General features: G+C 53.9%; 2 protein-coding genes across 8 annotated transcripts in view; one reads left to right on the plus strand and one right to left on the minus strand.

Moving 5' to 3' along the window:
- The first annotated feature begins 4,426 nt into the window (after nucleotides 1-4,426).
- On the plus strand, nucleotides 4,427-19,294 carry Cxcr5 (chemokine (C-X-C motif) receptor 5). The gene is made up of 2 exons (XM_005378282.2): nucleotides 4,427-4,601; nucleotides 15,065-19,294. The coding sequence occupies exons 1-2, from the start codon at nucleotides 4,545-4,547 to the stop codon at nucleotides 16,130-16,132; spliced, it is 1,125 nt and encodes a 374-aa protein (XP_005378339.1). The 5' UTR covers nucleotides 4,427-4,544; the 3' UTR covers nucleotides 16,133-19,294.
- The window catches only part of Bcl9l (B-cell CLL/lymphoma 9-like), a 29,070-nt gene continuing 20,369 nt past the window's right edge, over nucleotides 17,647-26,347 (minus strand). For all 7 annotated transcript variants that reach the window (XM_005378278.2, XM_005378276.2, XM_005378281.2 and 4 more), the window contains 5 exons: nucleotides 24,631-24,841; nucleotides 24,409-24,493; nucleotides 22,035-24,324; nucleotides 21,375-21,656; nucleotides 17,647-20,978 (listed from right to left, as the gene is read on the minus strand). In XM_005378278.2, coding sequence (XP_005378335.1) covers nucleotides 19,885-20,978; nucleotides 21,375-21,656; nucleotides 22,035-24,324; nucleotides 24,409-24,493; nucleotides 24,631-24,841 — 3,962 coding nt within the window. In that variant the 3' untranslated portion in view covers nucleotides 17,647-19,884. The remainder of the gene's footprint in view (nucleotides 20,979-21,374; nucleotides 21,657-22,034; nucleotides 24,325-24,408; nucleotides 24,494-24,630; nucleotides 24,842-26,347) is intronic.

The following is a 26,347-nucleotide window of genomic DNA, read 5'->3' on the forward strand; positions in this document are numbered from 1 at the left end:
GGAGGCTTTCTAACGTCTATATCTCTTGGGCCCTTGCAGAGGGGTGGTTTTTAATACACAGCCATAAAATCCTGTACATAGAGAAGCTGAAAGAGTAAATAAGATCCAAAATGCACAACAGATATTGTAAATGGAAGAAATTGTTCAAAAGGAAAGAGAGACTGGGATGGGGGAAAGGAGAAAAGAGGGAAAAGCAAAAAAATATATATATGTATAATATAGTTAAAATAGTTATACTACTAATTTCTCTTAGTTCATTGAAAATAAAGATTTGTGCTAATATTGTTTGGACAATTAAATACCTATATCTTGTATTCTGAGTAATTAATTTAAAGATAACAATATGCAGTGTAACTATTGTTACCTTCCTTTTATCTTGTTTTGAAATTTTGGGTTTTTTGGTTTTTTGTTGGTGGTGGTGGTACAGGGAATTGAACTCATGACCTCATGCTTGCCAGGCAGGTGCTGTGCCGCTGAGCTATATCCCTGGCCCTTTTTTCACTTTAAAATTTAAAAAAAAAATTTTTTTAACCCTGCACATAGCTAGGTGTGGTGGTACATGCCTGTAATCCCAGCATTCAAGAGGCTGAGGCAGGAGGATCACTGTGAGTTCAAAGCCAGCCTGGGCTACATAGTGAGTTCAGGGCCAGCCTGAACTGCATAGTGAGACTTTGTCTCAAAATAAAAAAAAAAAGTCCTGCACATAAGGGACTTCAGACCATTTTCCTGCCTTGTACAAAAGTGATTTAGTATGAGAACAAGGATGTCATTTAGGTTACCACTTCCTGGCCATTGGCCCCCATCCCCTGGCTTATATTTATATTAAGACCCAAATCATATTGCAATAGCAAATAAGCTGTTTCTTTCTTAGGTTACTGGGGTCAAATTATTTCCAATATGAAAGATACAGCCTAATGGTGAGGTCAGTGGGATCAATAGGACATTTCTCATAGGGTTTAGTGTGGCCTACAGAAAAGAGAAAGAGAAAATTAAGCTTGGGGTCCTCCTGAGGGTATCCATGCTAGAAGACGGAGACCTACTGACCTCTGTGGGGTACCTAAAGTTTTCTACCACTGAGCCCTGGGGTGTCCCCCTAATGGCTCAGGTTTCCTACCGATGTCTCTGGTGAAGGGTGTGGCGTGTGACCACAGGTGATGCCTTCAGTCCAGGGCCAGCAGTCCTAGCAGCCGCATCCCTCCAGTTTAGAAACTGGAGTTCATCTCAGCTTCCCTGAAAACATAAACTTTTGCTATTTCTTAGCCAACCAAAGAAAGAAGACTGGGAAGGGCAGAGTCTGTGCTTCCATGGTACTTGGAAATCGGCTTCATGAGAGCCCAGAAATGGCAGCCTTTGTCTAAAAAAAAGACCTTTGTCAAAAAAGAGTCCTCATATCCAAGAAGAGAGGACAGCAATCTGGCAGGCAGGAGTGGTAGAAGAAGAGTTAAAACAGCAGGAAAAAGTGTGGAAGATGTGACCAAGGTTGGGCATGTTGACACTCGCTTGTCATTCCAGAACTTGGGAGGCTGAGGCAGGAGGATCACCACAAATTTGAGACCAGCCAGGGCTACCTAGTGAGTTCAAGACCAGCCTAAACTACATAATGAGACCCTGTATCAAACACAAAAAACAAATGAATAAGAGTCACCTAGGATAGATACCAAAAATATGCAAGGAAATCTAAAAAAAATTTGTTCTTATCATTGATGATTACTCAGAAGGGAGACAAAGGATTATAGGTGAGATCCCCAAAACTCAGATGCAACCAGGGAAAAATATTTGGAGTACAGGAAAAGATCATACCAGGACATTTTATCTTTTTGTTGCATAAATATAAAACATAAACCTGTCAGATATATGGGAATTGTCTTGCACCTGGCAGAACTGTAATGTTACATCCCATGATCCTGTCTGGAGTCTTCAAATGGAAGATGCTCTATTGACACATAACTGTCCAACCCATGCCCCCAAGAGGGCAAGCAGATGATCAAAACAACGAGACAACAGAATATGGGGGTCTCCTTACTTCTGGCGGGCTCACCGTTCCACAGCGAACATTCTCAGACAGAGGGTCTTGGGGGAGTTGTTCAGGTTCCTGGAATCCTGAACAAAGAAGTGAACAAGGCATTCAGAAGGAGTAACATTAAGAGCAAGATTTACTGAAAACAAAAGAAGGGGCTGGGGATTTAGCTCAGGGGCACAGCGCCTGCCTGGTAAGCGCAAGGTCATGAGTTTGATTCCTGGTACCGAAAAAAAAAAACAAAAACAAAAAAAAAAGAGAGTAAAAAAAGCAAAATTATACTCCACAGGATGGAAGCAGGCCCATGAGAAGTGCTCAGGACCCCACTGGGGGCAAGTATTGGGTCTCTTAAAGCAAGGGTCCCTAACCCCAGGCCACAGAGATGCTGGTGCTCGGCCTGTTAGGAACTGAGCTGCACAGCTGAAGGCGAGCTGCGCGTGAGCCGCAAAGCTTCATGGGTACTGATAGCCGCTTCTCATCTGTGGTGTTACTGCCTGAGCGCCACCTCTTATCTGATTGGCAGCAGCGCCCGTCTCTTAGGAGTGCAAACCCTGCTGTGAACTGGGTGAGCAAGGGATAGAGGTTGCACACTCCTTTGAATCATCCAGAAAACACCCTCCTCCTCCCTGCCCTCCTCCTCCTCGCCCATGTCCTTGAAAAATTTTTCTTCCATGAAACCAGCCCCTGGTGCCAGGAAGACTGGGGACTACTGTCTTAAAGTCCTGGGTTCATAGAGAGTTCTATAGTTGGGTGTGGCCAGGAGTCACGGCCTGATGGGGTACCTGACTCAGCCCACCCGTGGGGAGCGGGAGTCTTTGACCATACAAAGTTTTTAGAGGAAGTGTCATCGTGTCCAAAAGGGCCATGGTCAAAACTGCAATGCAAATGAGGTCAGAAGCTGGCCGGGGTCACGTACTCCGGGCTTTGTGCCTGTCTGGGGGTCCTGGGAGCACAGGATGACCTCTCTCTGTTGGTTTGCTGTAGCCATCCTTGCTGTCAGGTTTTTCAATACTTTCCGAACAGTTTTCTGTGGTTCACTCACACTTGCTTTCTCTCCAACCTCCTCCTCTGCTGGGAAAGGAGCTACAAAGGTAAGACTTGGGAGGGGAAATGGATCAACAACAAACAGGCTTCATAAAAGAAGAAGCCTGAGATTTCACAGAAGCGAGGGAACGGGAAGGTGTTCTGTGAGTCTGTGAGAGCAGCAGCCTGAAACAGCGAAGAGAGCATGATGTGAAATCAGACGGAGGTGCAAGCATGAGCTCTCCACCGGTTAGCTGCATGGCCCTGGGTAAGTTATTGCTTTCTATAAGATGCAGATCCTCCTGTGTAAAAATCAAGGGTTGGAGCTAGATATGAGGACATATGCTTGTAATCCCAGCCCTCTGGGAGGCTGAGGCAGGAGGATTCCAAATTCCTGGCCTTGGCACCTTACCAATTTACCAAGACCCTGTCTCAAAACAAAAAATAAAAAAGGCCTGAGGCTGTACCCACTGCAACAGCCTTGGTTCAATCCCACTGGGCTCCCAGGCACACACACACATAAAATTCAGGAATTGCACTGGATGATATCCAACATCTTCTCTAGCTGGGTAGTCCATGATAATAATTTACATGTCAACAAATTTCATTAGTAGGCAGAGCATTGTTGTTTTTGAGTCAGAAGGTGATTCTATGTTGTTTTTGTTTTTTGTCCTTTTTTTCTGAGACAGGTTCTCACTATGCAGTTCAGGCTGGCCTTGAGTTCACTTGGTAGCCCCGGCTGGTCTCAAACTCACAAAGATCCTCCTGCCTCAGCCTCCTAAGTGCTGGGATTATAGGCCTGTGCTACCATGCCCGCCCAACTCTATGTTTATGTCACGCTTTCCTTTGGTAATTTCATTTTTTGTCTTCCAGTGCTATTTTAGGGTTGTTCTCTTCACTAAGTTCCAACCTTTCTCTTCCAAACTTGAGCTGAAAAAGGAAGAGACTTGACCCCTGCCTGAGCAAAAGGAAGGCTAGAAGCAGGTTGAGCAAGTGTCCTGATTTGCCCAGGCCTGTGGGGCTTCCCAGGACGAGGGACTTTCAGTCCTGGGCAAACTAGTGAGGAAGGTGAAGGTCGAGAGGTGGCTTGCAGGAGAGGTGGCTGGAAATGCGCTTGCCCTGTCCCCTTTCTCGGGGGAGTTTCCCAAGACCTGGTCCCCTATGGCGGCCGAAGTGAGGGGCAGCCTTTGCCCCAGCATCAAGCCCAGTTTCAGACAACAGTTGCCAGGAAAGGCACTGAAATGCTTGATTAGCTCTGACGCTACGGGGGATTTTCCCTTTTTCTTCAAAAAAAAAAAAAAAAAAAAGAAAAGACCCAGTGGAAAAAAAAAAAATGATGAGTTGTGAGGTAGGCAACAGGCCCTCCTCAGCCACAGGAGACAGTTGCGCAGCTCATTTGTTTAAATCCGCAGCTGACGCCTGCCACCTCTCTATAGGCACCAGTCACACCACAGACGCTCTCGGCATCCGACGGTGACCAGTCTGGGGCCTCGCAGCTGCAGCGATGAGCTACCCCCTCACCCTGGACATGGAGCTCATGAACTACAACATGGACGATGTGGTGAGTAGGGAGAGCTGCCCCTCTTCCCAGGCCCTGCTAGGAATCTTCAATGTTCTGTGCCAGGACCGAAGGGAGAGGGGACAGCCTGGGGTCCAGAGAATTTTTCAATAGTGAGCAGGTGCCCTCTCCTGTCTCTTAGGGCTGGAGTGAGGGACTAGACAGGAAATCACTTTGGAGGTTGTACTGTCAGGAGGCTGGCACTGCTAATCAACTGATCAAACACAGTTGTGCATCTCTTGCTGTGTGATCGTGACGTTCTATTTGGATGGCGAAGTGGAAGACCTAATCTTTGCCCTCAAATAGCTTATGGTATGGTCCAACTGAGAAAAAGCTCAAGCGCTCCTTAGAAGCTATTAGACAATGATTATATTCTATATGGAGGAAGTGTGAGACCAGATCATAGCCAGGGAGAGGATCCCAGGGCACCCAAGTTGGGGGTCAGGGGTGCTCAGCTGTTGAGAGTGTCCTGTGTTGATCCTAGAAATGTCTTAGAGCATGTCGCAGCCTCCACACAGAACTGGAGTCTCTAGAGATAAGGTAGGGTTTCTCGGACTGGCCGAAAACACAGTCCTCAGCATCACTCTCTGCCACCCACCCGTCTCCCGTGAAGCAGAGTGCTTCTGTTGACTTGGTTGTCACTGTACTCCCAAAGGATGTGTGTGGGGAGCAGCCAAAACAGAGAACTCCAGGGCTCCCACATGCAGGCAGCAGAGGACTGGTAGTAAGCATTTACTGAAACTTTGTCGTGGTCTTTTTCTCTCACTGGAGAAAGGACTTCTCTCTGAGCTGTATTCTGAGCTGTCTCATGAAGGATCCACACCCTGGCTCCTACCAGCTCTTCTGATGCTAAACTCACAGAGACGCTGTCCTCCTCCCTCCAGCTCCCAGAGGCAGGTCTGCTCTGTAACTCCACCCACCATCTTCCCAGCCTCGCTGGGAGAAGCCTGCCTCTCTGACCCAGGGCCCAGCCTTGGAAGTGTCAGGCGAACATGGATAGAAGAGAGAGGAAGGGCTCATTACATCAAATCTGGCCTCTCAGACCCAACCCCAGCTAAGATCAGACCATCCATCTAAGCCAGCTGTCTAATCAGAACCTGAGGCATGGTTTGTGGGTCCAGTGCAAAATGAAAATGCAGCGCCTCTCGTTCACAAGAGGATTAAGAATTCCAAGATGACCTCAGCAGAGCATCAAACCCAGTGTGAGGTCTTTGCAAGTGCAGGCCCTGTGTGACTGTCCCACAAAGCCAGCCCTGGGTCTAATCAGACTCTGACCTGTACCCCAAATCAGATTAAACCCTCTCTGCCCTACAAGGCAACACGCTCCCTCCCTGGTTCCTGGTCCCTTGTCCCTATCACTGGCCACACCTGGTTAGGTTAATGGGTGTTGTCTGCCTGCAGCTTCAAACTGACCACGAGCCCTGACCTAGTTGGATGTCTTAGTAACCGCTAAGACCTGGCCATTCCTAGCTTCTGAGAAACCTCAAAAGTTTCCATTCAGTGCACACCTCACCTCACTGTGTGACCTACTAGAGACAGGTGGCAGGGGGTAGGGGCAGCAGGACATGTTCCGTGTCATGAAGAAAACCTACATCCCAGGAGGAGAGACCTGCCAACTTGCTTCAGGTCAAACCTCAAACCTTGCTGGGCACCTGAATGTGCCTGCACCCCTCAGTCAGGTTCTAGCCAGGTGGCCAGGAATACGGGGACCCTTCCTTAACCAGACTTCAGTGCGGTTCCACGTGTAGCTACCTTCCATGACCTCTCCACAGGGCTGTCCCCTGCCACCCTACCCACTCTGTATGGGGCGAGGAGAAGCACTGGTAGACTGCCCCAGTGTCAGCCTTAGGGTGGCAGAGCAGACAGAAGAGTCCTTCCATGTAGTGGCTTCCTGATAAGCTTGTGTGTGGGGTGGGTATTTTGTTTCATTTTGTTTGGTGCCGGAGATGGAACCCAGGGCTTCTTGTGTGCTAGGCAATTGCTCTGTCACTGAGCTGTATCCCCAGCCCCCGTAAGTGTTTCTTTTGGGAAGGGTAGAGGAGTTTGAAACAGGGTTTCACCGTGTAGCTCAGGTTGGCCTCGAACTCAAGGCAAGCCACCTGCCTCAGCCTCCTGAGTGCTGGGATTACAGGCATGTGCCACTATCACCAGCTCTCCAATAAGTATTTCTTGACTCACGGTGCAGGTGAAGCCAGCTCACCACTTGTTTCTGGAATCTGCCCAGTTTTTCCCATTCCCTTGACTCCTTATTCTCCTCCCTGCTTTTGTCTAAACCAAGCACAGGTCCATTTTCCCAGATCACTAGATTCTGCCCTTCAGTGCTGGGTTCAAAACTGAGTTTCATGGCTATAAGCCAAGTGTTGGCCATTCTGTGTTCTCTTCCTGGTCTTGAACTCTAAGGTACACTCTGGCCACTTAAAATACATGCTTTCCTAAAGTGGGCTGCTAATTCTTATGAGTAGAACACTCAAACAGAAAAATTCCAGATGGGCAAGAACCAGGAAGGAGGAGCCAGGTCCCCAAAGCAGGTATGCCAGCGAGCCACCCCGCTGGGAAACCAGGTCTAGACAGACCTAGAGAAGACCTTGCACCAGGTGTGGTGGTGCACGCCTGTAATTCCAGCACTTGGAAGGCTGAGGCAGGAGGATTGTTGTGAGTTCGAGACCAGCCTGGGCTACCAAGTGAGCTCAAGGCCAGGCTGAACTGCACAGTGAGACGCTGTCTCAAAAAGACCAAAAAAAAAAAAAAAAAAGAGAAGACCTTGCCTAAGGGAACCTTGCTTGGAGAGAATCCTCCTCTGTACAGAACCAGGGACTAGAATGACACCTACTCCAGCTGGTCATGCACTACAGCTGCAGCCCCGCACTGCACATCAGCCAGGAGGAGAAGCTGCTAGAGAGCGGGGCCAAGCTGGTGTAAGCCCCAGAGCCCGGCTTCCCTGCTCCTTTCCCATTGATGACAGCCTCAGTGTGACCAGAATACCACAGGCTACAAAGCTGGGCTCCATGCACGCTCTCATTTCACCAGGGAGGTGTGAAGAAGAGGAACCAAAACCAGCTCAGGCTCTTTCTGGGCTTTACCTAGGGGAAGGGGAGGATCCCCTCACCCCAATCAGGTCAAAAGTCCCAGAGGATCCCCAGTAGAGGAGGAGCCAACTGGGGTTTGGCTGGAAGGATCAGAAAAGCCTGAAGCCAGGCTTGGGGGTCGTCGGCCTGGGGGAAGCAGGACATTGATCACAAAGACTCCATCAGGAGCTCTTGCCTTCTATGGGACACAGGCCACTTGTTCCCACTCCTCTGGAAGGATAGCGTTCAAAAGTGGCCTTGTGTTTGGAAGGGAGAATTAGGACACAAGAATGAGTATTCTTCTGGAAATGATGAGGCAAAATATTTCAAGTCAGTACCATCCCAGGAGACAGGCTGAACTAGAAAACATGTCCACATGTGCTTTAGACTGTGTGACTCTGTCCCCAGAGTGCAAACAAAGGTTGGGATGCAAGTGGGGAATCCCTGTAAACTTAGAAGACGCAGTGCAGAAATAGGGGTTCCCTCCCCAGCACCACATCCAGAGCAGTACCAGGCTCCTCATGGCCCAAACCCTCAGGCAGAGAGGACAGGGACCTGGCACATGTGCTCCTGAAAAGGATAGAGGGGGCAAGGGGGGAGGCAGGGCAGATGGCAAGCCAGAGTCTCAGATGGCCGTTAGGCGGATAGGCCTTCCGAAGGAAGAGTGGGTTATGAAGTACAGACCTATCCTGAAGACCCTCGAACCCCTCAAGCCACTGAAGGAGGACATAAGAGATGTCCAGAGGCCCCACTCCAAGCTCCTGACTCATGGCTGGAAATCCCCCCACAGGGACATGCAAGGAGATGCAGCCTGTGTGGTCCCCATGGCCAGAGCGACACTTGACATCTGTGTGTAGCTGCATTCTGTGGCCAGCATGACTCGGGCGTTGGGGGCCTGGGACTGGGCCTGTGTGAGCCGTGTACCCACACTTCGGGATGGGAAGCAAGCTCAGGCTGTGGCCTCTACTGGCTCCAGAACAGGCTAGAGAGGCGAAGGTTCCCAGGTGCTGAGCTAGACAGAGATTGTGCAGACAGCCAACTCAGCCACAGAGCGGGGCAGACAGCGAATCAGAGTCGCCGGGCAAGGGAAGAAGAGGTGTTTGAGGGCAAGCTCACCTCAGCCCATCCTGCTTTCTGGCCCATGGCTTCCATCCTTGAAGACAGTCCCGTAGAGTCCACTTCTCTTCCCTGGACACCACAAACCTAGTGCAGGAAAACGTCCTTCCAAAGCTGGTTTTCCAAACCCCTTGGCACAGCGGCTGCCTTTGCCCAGCGCATCCAGGCATTGTGAGTGCCCTCTGCAGGCTTCTGTTCACACAGAGGAAGGCAACTGGAGCCCTCTAGCAGCCACCTCACTCTGGTGACTCATCTTCAGCTTTCAGTCAACAAACTCCCAAGTCTTATTTCTCATGACCTGTTACCACCAGGTCTTTCCTATCTTGCCCCTGAACGGTGAAACCCCCGTCCAGGTCTCTATTTTTCCCTATGCAATTCTGTCTGATTAGTTTCAGCCCGTAGTTCCAGCTTATGGGGTACTCTGTATTGTCCTCACACTGAGCTACATCCCCAGCCCCTTTTAGTTTTAATTTTGAGACAGTGTCTCATGAAGTCACTAGGGTGTCCAGGCGGAGGTCAGACTGGTGATCCTCTTGCCTCAGCCTGCCAGAGTGCTGGGATTACACGTCATCACTACACCTAGTGTCTTGGTTACTTTTCTGTCGTTGCTGAGACAAAATACCCAACGCCCAAAATTCAGGAAAGAAAGGTTTATTTAGCTTACAGTTTGTGGAGGTTTCAGTCCATACTTGGCTGGCTCCTAGGCAGAAGATAGCAAAGCAACAAGAGCAAAGGGGGAAATGGCAGCCGAACAGCAATGCAGCCAGAGCAAAAGGGAGGAATGGCAGCAAGCAGCTTCTTTCCCTCCCTTACGTTGTAAACAGGCTACCCTCACCCAAGGGGCGTGTAGCTCTCACATAATCTCCATGCCCTCCTCTTCCACAGGCTCAGGATGTATACAAAGTAAGCACCCTGGCTTCCTGCTGAGTCACTTAGGTGAACCTCTAGATTCCCCAAGTTGACACAATGTATCAACCATAACACCTGGCTAATCTCTTTTGTCTGCAAGTGTCTCCCAGGCTCATCCTCATTCCAGGCGGGGCTGAAAGTGCTAAGGAGCAGGGAATGCAGAGCAGATCCCTGGGGGATGCCGCAGACACCCCCACATACACCTGCTGCCAGACTCCCCCGCCGTAGAGGTAGACGCCCATGGAGCCTCCTGACTGGAGAGGTCAAATGGGGCTTGTGACCTCAGTTGTTCAGGGAGGGGCTCCAGGCCTAAGAGGAGGGGAGGAAAAGAACCTTAGCAGATCACAGTGTGGGCTGAGAACTTTGCCTCTCTGCCCCACCTCTCCCCACCTCCTCCAAGGCCGGGAGGCTGAGCTTTGCCCCACCCCCCGCCCCAGGGCTGGAAGCTGCTTTTTAGCTAGCATCCTAGCTCTGTTCCAGCTTTGCTCCAGTCATGTTTTCTGGCCTTTGGGACATGAATCCCTGGTCTACGCATTGATGGTGACCTGCTGGGTACCTGCCTATGTCACACTCGGGTGTGGCCCATCTGGTATAGGCACAACAGCGTGCAAGCTGTCATCGAGTCATTGTCCATGTGAGGGCTTTGGGTTTACGCTGTGTATGTGAGTGAGTGTGCGTGTGAACTAAACCTAGTGATGTCCTACCACTGAGCTATGTGCCTGGCTCTTTTTTATTTTGTTTTTGTTTTTCATTTTTTTGAGACAGGGTCTTGCTAAATTGCCTGAGCTAGGTGTGAACTTGAGGCCCTCCTGCCTCAGCCTCTTGAGTAGCTGGGATTAGAGGTCTGCACCACCATGTCCAACTCCACTACTTTTTGTGGCAAGGAGTAGTGAGCTGCTCATCCCGGTGCCCACAGCGTGCTCCCTCTGGTGTGAGCCCATGACACTTCATTGCCACACAGCCTGACTCCCCTCCTGCCCTCCTGGCCAGGACCAGCCTCGCTTTATTACCTTTCACCTCAGAATCCCTCAGTACGGGAAGTGGCTTTGACATATGCCACTCCTCAACCCCTAAAACATCTGTTTGACACCTCCTGCTAATATATATTGCAATTCCCAGCAACCAGCTTCCTCCCGTCTTCCCCTCTCTGAGCACTGTGCTAAACCAATGCCTCTTGCCAAGGAGGAGGAGACACACCCAGCCTCTACACCTGAGTTCTAAGGGGAAAAAAGTAAGAAGCGAGATATGCCATGGACAGGTACAAATTCTCTGTGATGACTCTTATCATTATGTATATCTAAAATGTGCTGGTAAATTTTTTTAAAAATGCAAAATAAGGGGCTGGGGATTTAGCTCAGCGGCAAAGCACCTGCCTGGAAAGCGCAAGGTCGTGAGTTCGGTTCCCGGTACCAGAGAAAAACCAAAAAAAAAACAAAAAACAATGACCTACTGTAAAAATGCAAAATAAAAAACTACTAAGTTCTGGGAGATAGGGTCCCTGAGAGGTCCCACTGTGAAGACTTTAAGTGGGCAAGAAGCCAATCAGCTTGCATGCTTTGATTTTGGGTTTTTTGTTTTTTTTGATTTTTGGATTTTGGCTTGGTTTTGTTTGGGGTTGTTTTTGTTTTGTTTGTTTTTGTTGGTGGTGGTTTTTTTGGTTTTTTGTTTTCTGGGTTTTTGTTTTTGTTTTTGTTTTCCGGTACCGGGAATCGAACTCATGACCTTGCACTTGCCAGGCAGGCGCTATGCCGCTGAGCTAAATCCCCAGACCCTTTTTTTTTGTTTTTTTAAGACAGAGTGTTGCTATGTAGTTCAGGCCAGCCCTGACTCATAGTGATCCTCCTCCCTCGGCCTCCTGAGTGCTGGGATTACAGGCATGCACCACCATGCTCAGCCTGAATGCTTTGGAGGGTGAGAACTTGAGTGGTCTCGTGAAAGGCCTCAGGGCCAGACAGGCTGGCTGGACCTAAGGCCTCCCCTGGGCAGGGGAGCAGCTGGGCTCCAGCCTCTGCCCAGGCCCTGCACCCCTCATTCTATCTGAAGCCTGTGCTCTGCAAGTGGACTGCTTTCCTCAGTCTCTCCTTTACCTCTTGCTGAATCACAGTAGGAATCAAATGGTGGAGTCATGACTCTCTGAAATAACTTCCCACTGACAGCAGGAACCCAAGAAGAGCAACAGAGGCACAGACTGCAGGATACAAAGGGGGTCTGTATCCCTGCTGAACCCAGAGTAGATGTAATTCCCAGTGGAAGGAAGCTGGGCTTGGGCTGGTCCTTGAAGGAAGGTCAGGAATGAAGAGGCAAACTTGGGAAGAACGGTCTGGCAGGCCAGAGGAAGGACCTGAGCAAAGTCTCAGTGCCAGGGACGTGTCAGGGGATAGGAGTGGGAAGCTGGTAGGATGGTATACCTGGAGGACAGGGTGCCTGAAGCAATCACCTAGAATATAAAGCTGGACATGGTGGCCCACACCTGGAATCCCAGAACTCTGGGAGGCTGAGGCAGGGAGAATCACAAGTTTGAGCCCAGCCTGGACAACTTAGTGATTTAGCAAAACCCTCTCTCAAAAAAAATAAATAAATAAATAAAAAAGAATTGGGGCTATAGCTCAGAGCAAAGGCCCTGTGTTCAGTCCCCAGTACTACAAAAAATAAAAATAAAAAAGAAGGTAAGGTCTGACAGATGAAAGGAATGTGCATTTCGGAGAAATGTAAAGGTCCGCTGAAGAGTTTACCCTGACAGGTCCATGGTTTTCACATGCAAAGAGAACCACTTTCTTAAACACAAGCCTATGTGTTTTTGACTACATAAAGCAAAGAGCCATTGTTTAAAGGCAAGAAGGAGGGCCTGGAGCCCTAGTCCCAGGAGGCCCTGTGATGTAGACATAATTGAGGTCACTCATGAGGGATCATCCACGTAGGGTGCCCCGCAACTGGCTCTGGAGTTCAGCACTGTGTGTTAAACGTCTCCCCTAAGAGGACATGCCAATGACATGCCAGCGGGCACATCCGCATGTGGCACTGTGGGCTGCTCTGTGAATGCAGGCAGTCTGGCTCACTCCAGCCATCCACTGTTGAACAGTAGCACAAAAAACGAGCTTTTCTCAAGAAAGCTTTGCTATTAAATGTGAAATTGGAGAGAGAGAGACAGAGAGACAGAGAAAGAGATGGAGAGAGAGAGGCCAAAGATTTTTTAAAAAGAAGCTAGTATGGTGGTACACATTTATAATCCCAGTACTTGGGAGGCTGAGGCAGGAGGATCGTTGTGAATTTGCAGCCATCCTGAGCTACATAGTGGGTTCAAATTCAACCTGAATGACATAGTGAAAACTTGTCTCAAAACAAAACAAAAAAAGAGATTAGGCCGGGCATGGTGGCGCACGCCTATAATCCCAGCACTCGGGAGGCTGAGGCAGGAGAATCGTTGTGAGTTCAAGACCAGCGTGGGCTACAAAGTGAGCTCAAGGCCAGCCTGAACTGCATATCGAGACCCTGTCTCAAAAAGACAAAAAAAAAAGAGAGATTAAAGTAAAAATAAATCACTGTCTGCTGGTGATAGGAAACAGTAAAGGATATTAAGCAGACACTTAAATGATAGTGTGTGTGTTGTTTCATTTCTGTTTTTGTTTTCTTGAGATGAGGTCTCACTATGTTGCCCAGCCTGGTCTCAAATTTATAGGCTTACACCACTGAACCTCCTCCCTGAGCCTCCTAAGTAGCTGTACTATATGTGCTCATCACTACACCCAGCTGGGATTCATGGTGAGAACACTGGCTCCCACAAGGACAGTTTTCCACGCAGGAAGTGGACAGGAGAGGAGCAGTTGTCAGGAAGGGGACCCGTGGTGAGAGCAGCCTGGGCATGAAGGTGAAGCAGAGCTGCAGCAGGCCGTGGTGGAGGGGATGATGCTGGGGAGGTGGTAAATGGCTTTGCCACTACACACACACATCCTACCCACTTCTCACATGGTCACCTGCTCCGGGGACCAGAAGGGAAGATGCGGGGGGGTTGCCCACCATTGCAAGTCTGTGTGTGACCCACAACTGGGGCTCCTGCTTGCAAGAAAGCCCTGTTGTAGCCCGTGAACTGCCTACTGCTTGCGGCAGACCCTCAGGCTCCTGAAAGGGGGCTCTGGGGAGGCAGAGTCCCTCACCCCACTCCCTGCCGCCTTGGGGTTAGTCATTTACAGAGTTGCGTTTGAACCCACAGAGGTTGGCTACCCTTGGTTTTGCATTGCACGGGAAGGGGGCTGGCCAGGGGAGGGTGGGAAGAACAGAGCTGGGAGGCGAGGAGCAGGTGCAGGGGCAGCTGCGAGTGAAAGGTATGAAAACAGGCACCATACCTTCCTCTGTGGTTAGTGGTAAACAACCTGGGCCCTGGGGCGATGGTGGGAGGTGATGGAGAGGAGAGGAGGGTGGGGAGGAGGGAACTTCCGGAGGGACCGCAGGCCCGCCCCCTTCACTCAGAACTGCCTCCCTCCCTCCCCTTTGCCTGGTCTCCCTCACTTCCTCTGCCTGTCTCTGTGTTTCTGGGCTTTCTGCTTCCTATCTCCCGTGGCCTGGGGAATCTGCAGGGGATGGGAAGTAGTCAGAGTGCTGCATCTGCTGCCCTCCCCAAAGCCTTTAGAAAAGTCCCAGGCAGTGCAGCTCAGTGGTTGGAGTGTTGGCTCTGGAGGGAGGTGAAAGTGGTCTTTAGTGATCTTTAGCAAGACAAGCCAGGAAATGTGCTGTTCTAGCCCTTGAGCTGGTTGCATGGATCGCAGCAGGTGGGAGGCCAGGACCATAATGTCAGCATTAATGACGCCAATGAGGAATAGGGGGACAAATTAAGAGGAAGCCTGCAGGTTATATAGAACCTACCTGCCCCTTCCCTGCAGCAGGTTCCTAGGTTTTAGTGATTGCTACTCTGTTCATTATCAGAGCAGATAGCCCTTGTCCCAACCAGATCCAGTCCCCAAGCCTGCAGTCTTCCATACCTGTGGACACATAAACACACAGATGCAGGTGCACAGCCTGTCAGTTTGCAAGCATGCCCACACCGTACATCTCCTTTCACCCTCATTGCTGCCTGATGGAGGATTAATACCTTTTACAGAGGAAACGCTGATGTTCCAGGCTAGGATGTAGAACACTTTCCTAGCACATGTGAGGTCCTCGGTTTGATCCTCAGTATCCCACAAAAAGAAAAGAAAGAAAATTAGAAAAGACAAAGTGATTTATTCAAGGAAACACCCAGGAAATTTGGCATATGGTGCGTGGGATGTACTGGAGTACAGTTAGCCTGGGGCGATAGAAAAAATCTAGATGGAAGGTAGGGTTCCTGGAAGAAAAGATAGATGGGGTCCTCGGTTCTCATACTCCTGTCTTCTGTCCCTGCAGTACAATGTACTGGCCAACTATAATGACAGCACGGAGATCCCTCTCTTGGAGAGCCACTTCTGCTCCACAGCTGAGGGGCCCCTTCTGACCTCCTTCAAGGCCGTGTTCATGCCAGTGGCCTACAGCTTCATCTTCCTCCTGGGTATGATGGGCAACATCCTGGTGCTGGTGATCCTGGAGCGGCACCGGCAGACACGCAGCTCCACCGAGACCTTCCTGTTCCACTTGGCAGTGGCTGATCTCCTATTGGTCTTCATTCTGCCCTTTGCTGTGGCTGAGGGCTCAGTGGGCTGGGTCCTGGGGACCTTCCTCTGCAAAACTGTGATTGCCCTGCACAAGATCAACTTCTACTGCAGCAGCCTGCTCCTGGCCTGCATCGCTGTGGACCGCTACCTGGCCATTGTCCATGCCGTCCATGCCTACCGCCACCGCCGCCTCCTCTCCATCCACATCACCTGCGCGGCCATCTGGCTGGCGGGCTTCCTCTTTGCGTTGCCAGAGATTCTCTTCGCCAAGGTCAGCCAACCCCATCACAACGACTCCCTGCCACGTTGTACCTTCTCCCAAGAGAACCAAGCTGAAACCAATGCCTGGTTCACCTCCCGCTTCCTCTACCATGTTGGGGGCTTCCTGCTGCCTATGCTGGTGATGGGCTGGTGCTATGTGGGGGTGGTGCACAGACTTTGCCAGGCCCAGCGGCGCCCTCAACGGCAGAAGGCAGTCAGGGTGGCCATCCTGGTGACCAGCATCTTCTTTCTCTGCTGGTCGCCCTACCACATTGTCATCTTCCTGGACACCCTGGCAAGGTTGAAGGCTGTGGACAATAGCTGCGAGTTGAATGGCTATCTCCCGATGGCCATCACCATGTGCGAGTTCCTGGGTCTAGCTCACTGCTGCCTCAATCCCATGCTCTACACCTTCGCTGGCGTTAAGTTTCGCAGTGACCTGTCTCGGCTTCTGACCAAGTTGGGCTGTGCCGGCCCTGCCTCCTTGTGCCAGCTCCTCCCCAGCTGGCGCAAGAGCAGTCTCTCTGAGTCAGAGAATGCCACCTCCCTCACCACCTTCTAAGACCCAATGCCCCCCTTTGTTTCTGCTTCCCTGGGGGCATTCGAGGATGCTGGAGCCTTTTCCAACGGGAGCTGGCATCCTAAAAGCCACGGAGGTGAGTGTCCCTTGGGGCAGGGAGATGAACCAGTCCTCCTTGAAGATGTCCCTGCAGCTCTTCTGCCAGCCCTGGGGCTGGGCTGAAGCCCAAGGAGGGGAAAGCAGCCGGAAGGCAAAGCAAAGGCTGTCTGTCCCATCTGCACCACCCTGAGCGAAGAGGACCCCACACACCTTCTCCCATCATCACCCGTCAAAGCACAAGAACCAACATTTACTTCTACCCTGGCCATGAAGGAAAGTCAGTCCCCTCCCAGAACACACTCCATCATCTTAGGGCTGCTCACTGCCACAGCTACCCACCTCACCTCTGATGCCATTTGCTGAACGAAGCCAGGAGAAGCTGGGCACCAGAGGATGAGTCGAGGTTAAGGCTGAGGGACGGCCAGCTGGCAGCAGTGTGACCTTAATGCACCTTGGGCCCTTAAACTCATTCTGCCAGGACCCCAGCCCGTCAGTCATCTCGACCAAGTAGGAAGGTGGGATTGATTCACTTTAAGTAGCTGCCCTGGCTGTGACCAAAACAGCACTGGGTCAGCCCCATGTCACTGGCTCCTGGTCTACAGACTGAGAACAGACTCCAGGTGCCACGGAAGGCAGCCAGCACCCTAGTCAGGAACTAAGGGAGAGCTAGGAGAGGAATGCAGTGGGAGAATGGAAAATCTCCCTCTGCAGCCCCCAAGGGGACAGATACAAATCAAGCCCAGTTGTCATCTCTGCCCAGGAACCAGATGGAGGTGGTTGGAGCAGTCCCAGGATGGACGTGAAGAGACAGGATCCAGGGCCCTAGCAGGTTCTGGGTACTGATGGGGAAGAAAGCAGCCTTGGCCTCCTTTCCACAATCTACAGGACCTATAAAAACTAGAACAGCAGAGGGGTTCAGGCCGCAGCAGCAGATGCCCTTAGCTAAAAGTCAGAATGGAGTAGAGACCCGCTGAGGAGAAAGACAGATTAAAGGGGACCTCTGGAAGTCATCTCATCTAGTCCCCCACCCCCATGTCACCGTAAGTAAGGTAGTGTAAAAACCGGATCTGGCCAGGGAAGTCCCCAGACCCCAGGAAGCCTGCCCCGGCCCTGAGAGGATACCACTCAGATGGAACCAGAGGAAGCTGCTCCATGCTTAGGGAGGCCTGTCAGGCATTTCCGGGCTCTCCTTCCCCCTCAGCCTAGACTGGGGTGGGGGTCAGGGGCCCTGGCACCTGCTGAGGGCCCATCTGGGTTCCCCAGTGCTCAAGCCTATCAGCCAAACTCCCTGGGAGGCCCCCACTGGGGAAGTTAGGGCTGTGGCCCCGGAGGAGGCCGGGCCCTCACCATAAAATGATGGGGAAGCCCTGTGGTCCCCCTTTTTTTCTCCCAGCATTTTAATAGCAAGCTGGGTAATGGGGGAACCAGACACAGAAGCAAAAAAGCAACAGGTTGGATTTTGAATTTTCTTTTTAATAAAAAGGCACCTATAAAACAGGTCAATACAGTACAGGCAGCACAGAGACCCCCGGAACAAGCCTAAAAATTGTTTCAAAATAAAAACCAAGAAGATGTTTTCACATATTGTATTTATATATTTATATTTATATATATATATTTATATAATGGTACAAAATGGCTGGGGGTATGGCCATGGATGGAGGAGAAAGGCTGGCCGCTAGAGCTCACCTGGGAAGCTAGTGGCAGAGAAAGGAGCAGAGGGGACCAGGAGGGTGTGGGTCCCTTGCGGTCTAAGCCCTCTCCTGGGGCAGGAAACACTTAGAATACGACAGTTTGGGCAGTCTTGGAAGAGGGGGGCGCTCGGGGGCACAGGGCCCCAGGCAGAGGCAGGCAGCACGCCTGGTGGGATGGAAGGCAAGTGCTCCCCCAACACAGGGCCCCTGGCCACGGCCCTGGAGGTGCTGGGGAAAGTCAAGAGCCCACAGCCAGCCCGAGAGGAAGAAGTGGCGCTTGACCTGGCTGACGGTGGACCAAGAGGTCAGCACCAGACTGGGAGAAGTGGGCACGAATTCCCTTTGTATTACAGCTGCCAAGGTGAGACCAGGCCCTGCAGGTCAGGAAGGCTGGGGATGGGGCTCTGGTAGACGACACCCTGTCTAGAATGGCCCTTGGCCCTGCAGGTGGGACACAAGAGGGCTTGGCCACGGAACTGCCCCGCCACCTCACGAGGCAGGAAAGGAAGTGAGAGAAAGAGAAGCTTCTTACTCCTAGGGCCAATGGGGTCAAAACACCCAGTCCCTTATGGCTTCAGCTCTGACCAGTGGTGGCGGGGGAGGGGAAGAGCTCTCCTGGGAAGGAAGGAGGGGACTTAGAGGGAGCAGTGGCTGTGCTTGGGTGAGCACTGACAGAGGGCACACAGCCCTCAGCCCTGGGCACAGGGACCGAGCCAGTGAGTGGGCAGGCAAAGAGGAGGGGGCGGGATGTTCCCAGGCCCTCCGGTGCTTCCTCCACTCCATCCTGAGGCTGGAGGCTGGAGGCAAGGCAAACTCAGCCGAGCCCTGGCCTTCCTTCTTTGGTAAGAAGTAGGTGGCCACCTCTGGGAGAGTCAGAGGTCCTGGGTATTGGCTGGCCCAGGGCTAGGGCAGCCACAGACTCCAGCAGCATCAGGCTCTCCCTGGCTCCACTCAAGGGGCCACTCGGATGCTGCCCCTTCCTCTTTTCCTCCATCCCAGACTGGAGACAAAGGGCTTCAAGTTCTGGCTAAAACATAGCAGCAGGAGCACCCAGACCTCTACAGCGGGAAGCCACCGCCCTGTGTGACTGGTGTGGTGGACACACACACATTCCCCATGAGTCACTCAGCAGCAGGCAGGCTGCTGCCCTGGGGGTCTCGGCCCTGCTGGGCTCACAGGTGGAAGCCTTGGCGGTCTGACCTCAGTTTAGGTGTGGGGCACCTATGTCATCTTACCACTTGGAGAGGGGACAGAAATGGTGTCCTTTACAGACCCAGAGACACTGCACAGTGGGTGGGTGTGTAAGACTGCATGTCCCCGGATCCAAGGGAATGAAGGGGGCAATCATCTGAAGAGGGGGAAGGGTTTCTTTTATCCTTTTTTTTTTTTTTTTATGACTTCTATCAAAACACAGAAATACAGCACACGCACAAACCGGCACAAAAGCGCAGCGCTCTATTTACAGCTCTGGCTGGCACCTGCCCACCTGGCCAGCCGCCTGCGAGGGGTACTCGGGGAAGGGGTCAGCCACATCAGCAGTGAGAGGGAACGCGGCAGGAAAAAACAGAAGGGAAAACGGGTAAGAGCAGAGGAACAAGAGGAGAAAGGGGCTCGGAGCTCTAGCAATGAGGAGACAGCAGCAGGAAGGGTCAGCGGGGACGCCCACCTTTTCTCACTCCCCCAAGGACCCAAAGCATAGTGAAGAGGGGGAGGGGCTGCAGAGAAAGGGAAAACAGAGTCTCCATAGGAATCAGGAGGGCAGGGAAGGGACACCCTGGTGGCCAAAATGGAGCAAATCCCAATCCGAACCCCCACCCCACTCTGCCGCTTCCCCCTAAGATGCCAGCACATCTGGTTCCCACAAATGCCACTTCCCACACCAGCCCCCTCCCTCCCCTCCACCCACCCCTGGACCCAGGCCATCCCGACACTGGAGGGAAGAAACTCTTTGAAGGTTGGCATGTGTGCGACAGTGCCCTGCTTGAGCCCCCGCAGGGGCTGCTAGAAGGGCAGGTTGGCCATGCTGCCCGGCGCCGGGAGGTAGCCCATCTGGCTGTCCAGAGACACGCTGCGCTGCCGCAGTGGGTGGGACACCATCAGGTTCTGCTGGGGTGGGGGGCCCATGAGGGAGCCCTGTGGGGACAGCATGTGGGGGGGCTGGCTGTAGACTTCGCCCCCCACAGCCCGCTGCTTCATCAGCATGAAATTCTGCTGGGTCATGAGGCCTTGTGGTGGCGACATGACCCCCTGGTGCAGGCCGTGGGGCACCATGCCCTGCTGTGGGGGCACACCTGTCCTGCCCAGCAAGGACATCTGTCCGGGATGGCACATGGACATGTTGAGCCCCCGCTGGACACCCTGCTGGCCTGGCAGGTTGGGGGGCCGAGAGGGGGTCTGCTCCGCCATCATGTTCTGCAGGTTCATGAGATGCAGATTGGGGGGCTGGGCCTTGGGGGGCTGGTTCTCGCTCTTGGGGAAGTACTGGAGGGTGCTGCTTGGCTTCTCAGAGGGGATGATCCTTGACAAGTCAAACTCGGGGATCCCGGTCGGGGTAGGTCGGATCACCTCACTCAGCTCTGGGTCGTTCAGCACAGAGGCCACCCCCGGGAGCACCCCCGGCGGGTATGCGTCACCCATGCGCCCAGCCATGCCTTTGCCCATCAGGTGCTGTTGGGGGGGCATGGGACCTGGTGGCTGGCTGGGCATGTCCTCTGGGGGCAGGGGTATGCCCGAAGGGTAGTGCTGCTGCAGGCCAGACCCACCACCCCCACCCCCAGCAGGAGCCATGGCACCATGGGGCTGCTGCAGCCGAGGGGGGAAGGGCATCATCTGGGAGGAGCTGGGCACAGGGCCACAGGGGGCATTCAGGGAGTCTGGGCCCCCTGGGGCCAACATCATTGAGTTCTGTGGGGGCCCTCCTGCCCCCTGTGTGTTGGGGTGCAGTGGAATGTTGGAGCCCAGAGGGGTCGGGGAGGGCAACATGGCAGGCGGGGGCTCATGGGACAGGGGCTGCTGGCCTGGCAGGTTCATGCCTATGGGGCTCTGGGCAGCCGCGGAGTTCAGGTGCATCTGGCTGGGCTGGTTGTTGCTGATACCTGTGAGGAGAGCACAAAGGGGTCAGGTGTTGTGTGCATCCGGCTGGGGGAGGTGGGAGCCCAGTCCCTCCCCGCTCCCAGTCAGGTGGTGCTAGGGCGCCAGCTCTCACCACTAGCCACCCTTGGCTTTGAGGGAAGGGACTATAGGCACTTGAGCTAGAAGCCAAGAGCCCACATTCTGGCCATTTGCTATGGATCTGTAAGGAGCCCTGAAAAGACCACTCAAGCGCTTGAGCTGGGTTTTGCTAAATGACTGGGAAGTGGGAACAGGTCCTGGACCTCACACCCCACCTCCAGTGCCCTGGGGAAGCGTGGAAAAGCCGATGTAACCACAGGGCAACTGCTGGCCGTGCATGCCCCCTTCCCATTTCCAGTGCCCCCTGCCTGTCCTCACACCTGGCCCAGAGCCCTGCGGGGGCGGTGGGGGGGGCAGCAGGGGCCGGTCAGGCAGCAGCTCGTCGTCTGAGGTGGCGATGGTCTTGATGGCATTGTGGTAGAGCGGGGTGGAGCTGGGCATGGCGTACTTGGACATCTGGGACATCATCAGTGACAGAGGGTTCTGGGAAGGCGTGGGGTCTGGGGAGGAGGTGAATGGTAGGCTGGGGTTCATGAGACTGCTGGGAGGGTTGGCAGGAGGCACTGAGGAGCTGCTCCGGGGGCCACTAGGCGGGAGGGCACCTACAGAAACCAAGGAGACAGAGAGCAGGGTGGTGACCGGGGAGGGAACGAGTTTGGCTGCTCATACCGGGGTGTTTAGGAAGAGGTCAGCCCCCCAGATCTCCAACTGACTCCTCCAGGAGCACCCACATCCCTCAGAACACAGCCCTCCCCCATGTTCACCACACCTCGCCCATCTTCAAGCCATTCCTAGTCTCGTGCCCACAGGCAGAGGGGAGATCCCAAGTCCCAAGTGCAGGACGCAGTGCCACACACTCACCCGCTTGAACCCTTAAGAAAGCCCCACCCAGCCGCCTGCCCCTGCCCCAGCACAGGCCTACCCACCACAGAGGCACCCACCACAGGCCCAGCACCCACACACCCACCCAGCTGACTCACCCTGCTCCATGTTGCCCAGGCTGGAGGAAGAGTTCATGTTGAGAGGCGGCTGCTTATTCTGGGAGACCCCCGGGCTGGGCATGGCTGTCTTGGGTGAGGCAACCCAGCCTGGAGAAGGCACCGCCATGGAGGGAGACTTGAGCCTGCTGGGTGAGCCAGTGGGTGAGCGGACGTTGAGAGAGGAGCTGAGAACCTGGGGTGACTTGAGAGGTCCTGGAGGGTTGGCAGAAGGCAAGGGCACCATCTGCGAGGGAGTCTGGGGCGACTTGAGGTTGGCAGAAGGTGAGGTGACCAGGGGTGACTGCACCTGGCTAAGGGTGGGCGACTTCAGGTGCCCCATGCCCGGCGAGCCCATCTGATTAATACTGATGGTGAGGTCTGAAGGCCGTCTACCCAGCCCCCGGCTGGGGGCTGAATGCACAGACCCAGGAGGATTAGATGCAGCCGGCAGAGGCATGTGGCTGAGTCGGGTGGTGCCCACAGTACCCATGGGCATCGAGCCCTGCTCAGGGCTGAACATGTCTTGGGCATTGCCCATATCCTGAGGCATGGCTTGGTAGGGTCCCTGTGCCCCAGAGAAGCTCTGCTGGCCCTGGCTGGGAAACTGAGAAGGCATAAGCATCTTCTGTGGGCCACCCATCATGCCGCTGCTGTTCTGGGCCCGAACCCGGGCCATCTCCTCAGGACTGAGGCCCTGGGGTCCCATCAAGTCTCCCGGGCCCCGCATCTTCTGCGACATCAGCATCTGCTGCTGCGGGGTCATCTGCACATTCAGGTTCATGTTCATGTTCATGTTCACATTCATGTTCATGTTGAGGTTGCCTGGCCCCATGGGTGGGTCCACCTCCCGCAGCCCCGACTGCCCCATGGGAGGGCTCAGGAGGCCCCGGCCACCACCGAACTCCATGCCCATGGGAGTGCCCGTCAGGCCTTCACCACCAGCCATCTGCCCGGGGAACATGGTGGGATCCATCTGCCGGTGTGCCTGCATCATGCGCTCCATGTCCATGCTCTGCCCCATGCCACTGCCTGCCATGCCCAGGGGGCGCTGCATGCCCATTGATCGCTTCTCTAGCAGCTGGTGTCGCAGCAGCTCCTCCCGGACCCGAGGGGTTATGAATCGCTCTGCCTCACCCTGCCCACCTGGGTAGGGCACGGCATTCTGAGCAAAATTGCCAGGTCCCCCCATGGGAGGCAAGTCTTCCGTCCAGCCCATGCCTGGCCTCACAGGCCTCTGCATGGCATTCATGGGCACCTCCATTGGCATACTCTGCATGCCCCCAAACCCAGGTACCCGTTGCATCTGGTTGCCTGGGAAGCGGGGGCCAGGGAAGGGAGGTCCACCCCGGAGCTGCATGGGATCCTGGACATCCATGGGCCCCCGAAGCTGTGCGCCCATTCCGGGTGGCCACTGATCCCCAGGCTTGCTGTGGTAGGGAGGCGGGGGCCCCCTCACCATCATGCCACCCATGCCCATCATGTCCTGCAGAGGGCGGCCCCCATGCAGCCCAATCTGTTCCTCCTTCCGGCGCTTCTCCTCGTAGTACTCCTCCTGCAGCTTGCGCCAGGCCACCTGCTCGGGCGTCAGGCTGTCCTGGCCCAGCCTTTGCATCATCATGTTCATCTGCTGCCCCATGTCCCCACCGGGGGGGTGCCCAGGCACTTCATGCTCCAGTGGGGGCCCCCCTAGGCTCTGTGTCTGTGAAATCATGGACTGCAAGGGCTCCTCATACTTCTTCAGCCCACTGGAAGGGGCCGCGGGAGACTGCTGAGGGGCAGGAGGAGCTTGTGCTGGGGGGCCCCCCTCACCTGCTCCTCCAGGGGGCCCTTTGAGGAAAGGCTCCGTCTCCCCGCTGCGGAGCAGCAGCCGTTCAATGTCTCGCAGAGTCTGCAGGGACCGCTCCCGATGTTCCAGCTGCTCTTTGGACAGGCCCTCGGAGCCCACCAGGCTGCGCTGCCCATTTCCTGTGGGGGTGGCTTCCCCCAGCAGTGCAGGGCCAGGGGCATTGCCAGGGTCTCCTCCAGGAGGCAGAGGGTTGTTAGCAGTGGCAGCCGTCGGGGTGTTAGGGTGGGTGCCCCCAGTCCCACCACCTGTGCTGGCAGCGCCCACCGAGTTGGGGGCCAGGTCCTGACTGGTGTCCTCAGGAGGCCCCTCGGAGGGTAGTGCAGGGGGGGCGCTGCCAGGGGCAGGGGGTGGCGGTGGTGGCAGTGGAGGTGGCTGGGACTGCGGGGTGCCTGCTGATGGTGTGCTCAGGGGTAGCGGTTCTGGGGTGGGTGGCACTTTGGGAGCCTGCAGGAAGACAAAGGCAGAGAGCATGAGACTGCTAAGGGGACTTCCCAACCCATCTCAGAGCCAATGGGCCACCATACTCACCTGGTCCAGCTTGGCCCGGGGCACATTCTGCTGGTGATAGGCGAGGATGGAGTCTGCCCGGCCCTGCAGCACTGCATCCGCAGCCCTGCGCCAGAGAATCAGGCATGGACAGCTCAGAGAGGTGGGCAGGAAGGAGCCCCCAGCCTCACCCACCCCGCCCCGTGCCCTGCTCATAGTCACCCCCGAGGGGCACTGGGCAGAGTGACCTGGCCTCTCACTTACGTGTTGGCCAGGTGGGTGGTGAAGACATACACAAACTGCGAGGGAGGCTTTCCGGGGACACCTCCGGCCCCGGCCCCGGGGCCATCGGGCCGAAGCCCTGGTGGAGGCCCATGCGGGGGGCCTGGTGCGCTGCTCTCACTGAGGGGCAGTTGGGCAGTTTGGCCGGGACCCAGCTGTGGGGCCGCCATAGCTGGGTCTGCTACATTACAATCTGCAGAAAGAGAAAGGAGAGGGAAAGAGGGTGAGCAGCCCAGACGCAAGGGCATCAGTGGGCACCCGCCCAGAGGTGCTCACTGCCGCAGAGGCAGTGCCCACAGCCCATCTGTTGCCGCAGTCTGGTGAGGGCACCAGTCCGGTTTTCACACTGAGTTGCCCCAGCCCAGTCTTTGCCCAGAATGGCAAGAGTGATGGCCAGTAGGGAGGACAGGAGCAAAAGTGCAGTCCTCACGACGGCTCCCACATGCCTGGCGTGTCTGGGATATTTGTAGGTGTGAGTGTGTGTAATCAGTATACCCTGGAGGAACACATCACAGAGGCAAGGCAGCTCACCTACATTTACACAGGAAGTCAGTGCAGAAGCAGGATTTGAACCCACAGTGGCCACACAAAGCCTGCTTGGCTCTGCCCCGGCCCTTCCTGCTAAGGCCTGTGTGTGTCCATGCGAACAGAGTCTAGAGACCCTGGCAGGGAGAGGACAAAGAGGCTGCACAAACTGGTGGTTCATGCAATGAGTGGTTTTTCATCCTAACTCCACCACCAACTGACTCTGTGATTTTATGAATAAGACACATCTCTCTCAGCCTCCATTTCTTCATCTACAAAATGGAAATGCTGGCTCCTTGCCCTGCACAGGAGGCAGATCAAAGAAATATATTTCCTATGTCCCAAAGTAAAAAAAAAAATCAATCTAAAACAAAAGGGAGGAAGAGAAGGTGGGCAAGGTGGTGTGCACCTGTAATCCCAGGTACTTGAGACTAAGGCGCAAGTTTAAGGCCAGCCCTCCTCCAAATAGTACAAACAGGCCTAGGGCTGTAGCTCTGTCCTCCCTGGATTCAGTTCCCTAGTACCATCATCACTGTCATCGTTGTCATCACCATCATCGTGGAATTAGAAAGTCTACATAGAAAAAAAGTTTTTTATGGGCTGTCACACAACAATCAACACAGAAGACTTCTTGGAGTTTGTTTGTTTTGTTTTTTTGAGACAAGCCCTCACTATGTTGTTCAGGCTGAACTTGAACTCACTTTGTAGCCCAGGCTGGCCTCGAACTCATGGTAATCCTCCTGCCTGAGTCTCCCAGAGTGCTGGGATTACAGATGCGTGCCACCATGCCTGGTGTTTTGTTTTGTTTTGTCTTGTTTTTCCAGTACTAGGGACCGAACCCAGGGTCTTCAGGCTTTCTCCGAGTGCTGGGGTTACAGGTGTTACCCTACTAACACAGATGTCTGTGACCTGTGGCCACCAACAAGTATGTGGGGATTTCTCCCCTCCAGGAACCAATCAAACAGTTCTGCAGCAGGGAACACCAGTTGAGTGGCCTCCAATTTATCTGTGATGTTATCTGCTGGAGAAAGTGCCTGATCTCATAGGTTAAGGACTAAGGCCCAATCACTGCCTCCCCATGAGGATCACAGCCCCAGGTTGTTTTATCTGTGAATGACCTGCAAGTCAGGACTCCCAGGATCCGCTCCTGGATTCTACTCACTTGCTAGAACAG

This window comes from Chinchilla lanigera, unplaced genomic scaffold, assembly GCF_000276665.1.
Source record: "Chinchilla lanigera isolate Chin_1 unplaced genomic scaffold, ChiLan1.0 scaffold00011, whole genome shotgun sequence".
NCBI classification, from domain to species: domain Eukaryota; kingdom Metazoa; phylum Chordata; class Mammalia; order Rodentia; family Chinchillidae; genus Chinchilla; species Chinchilla lanigera.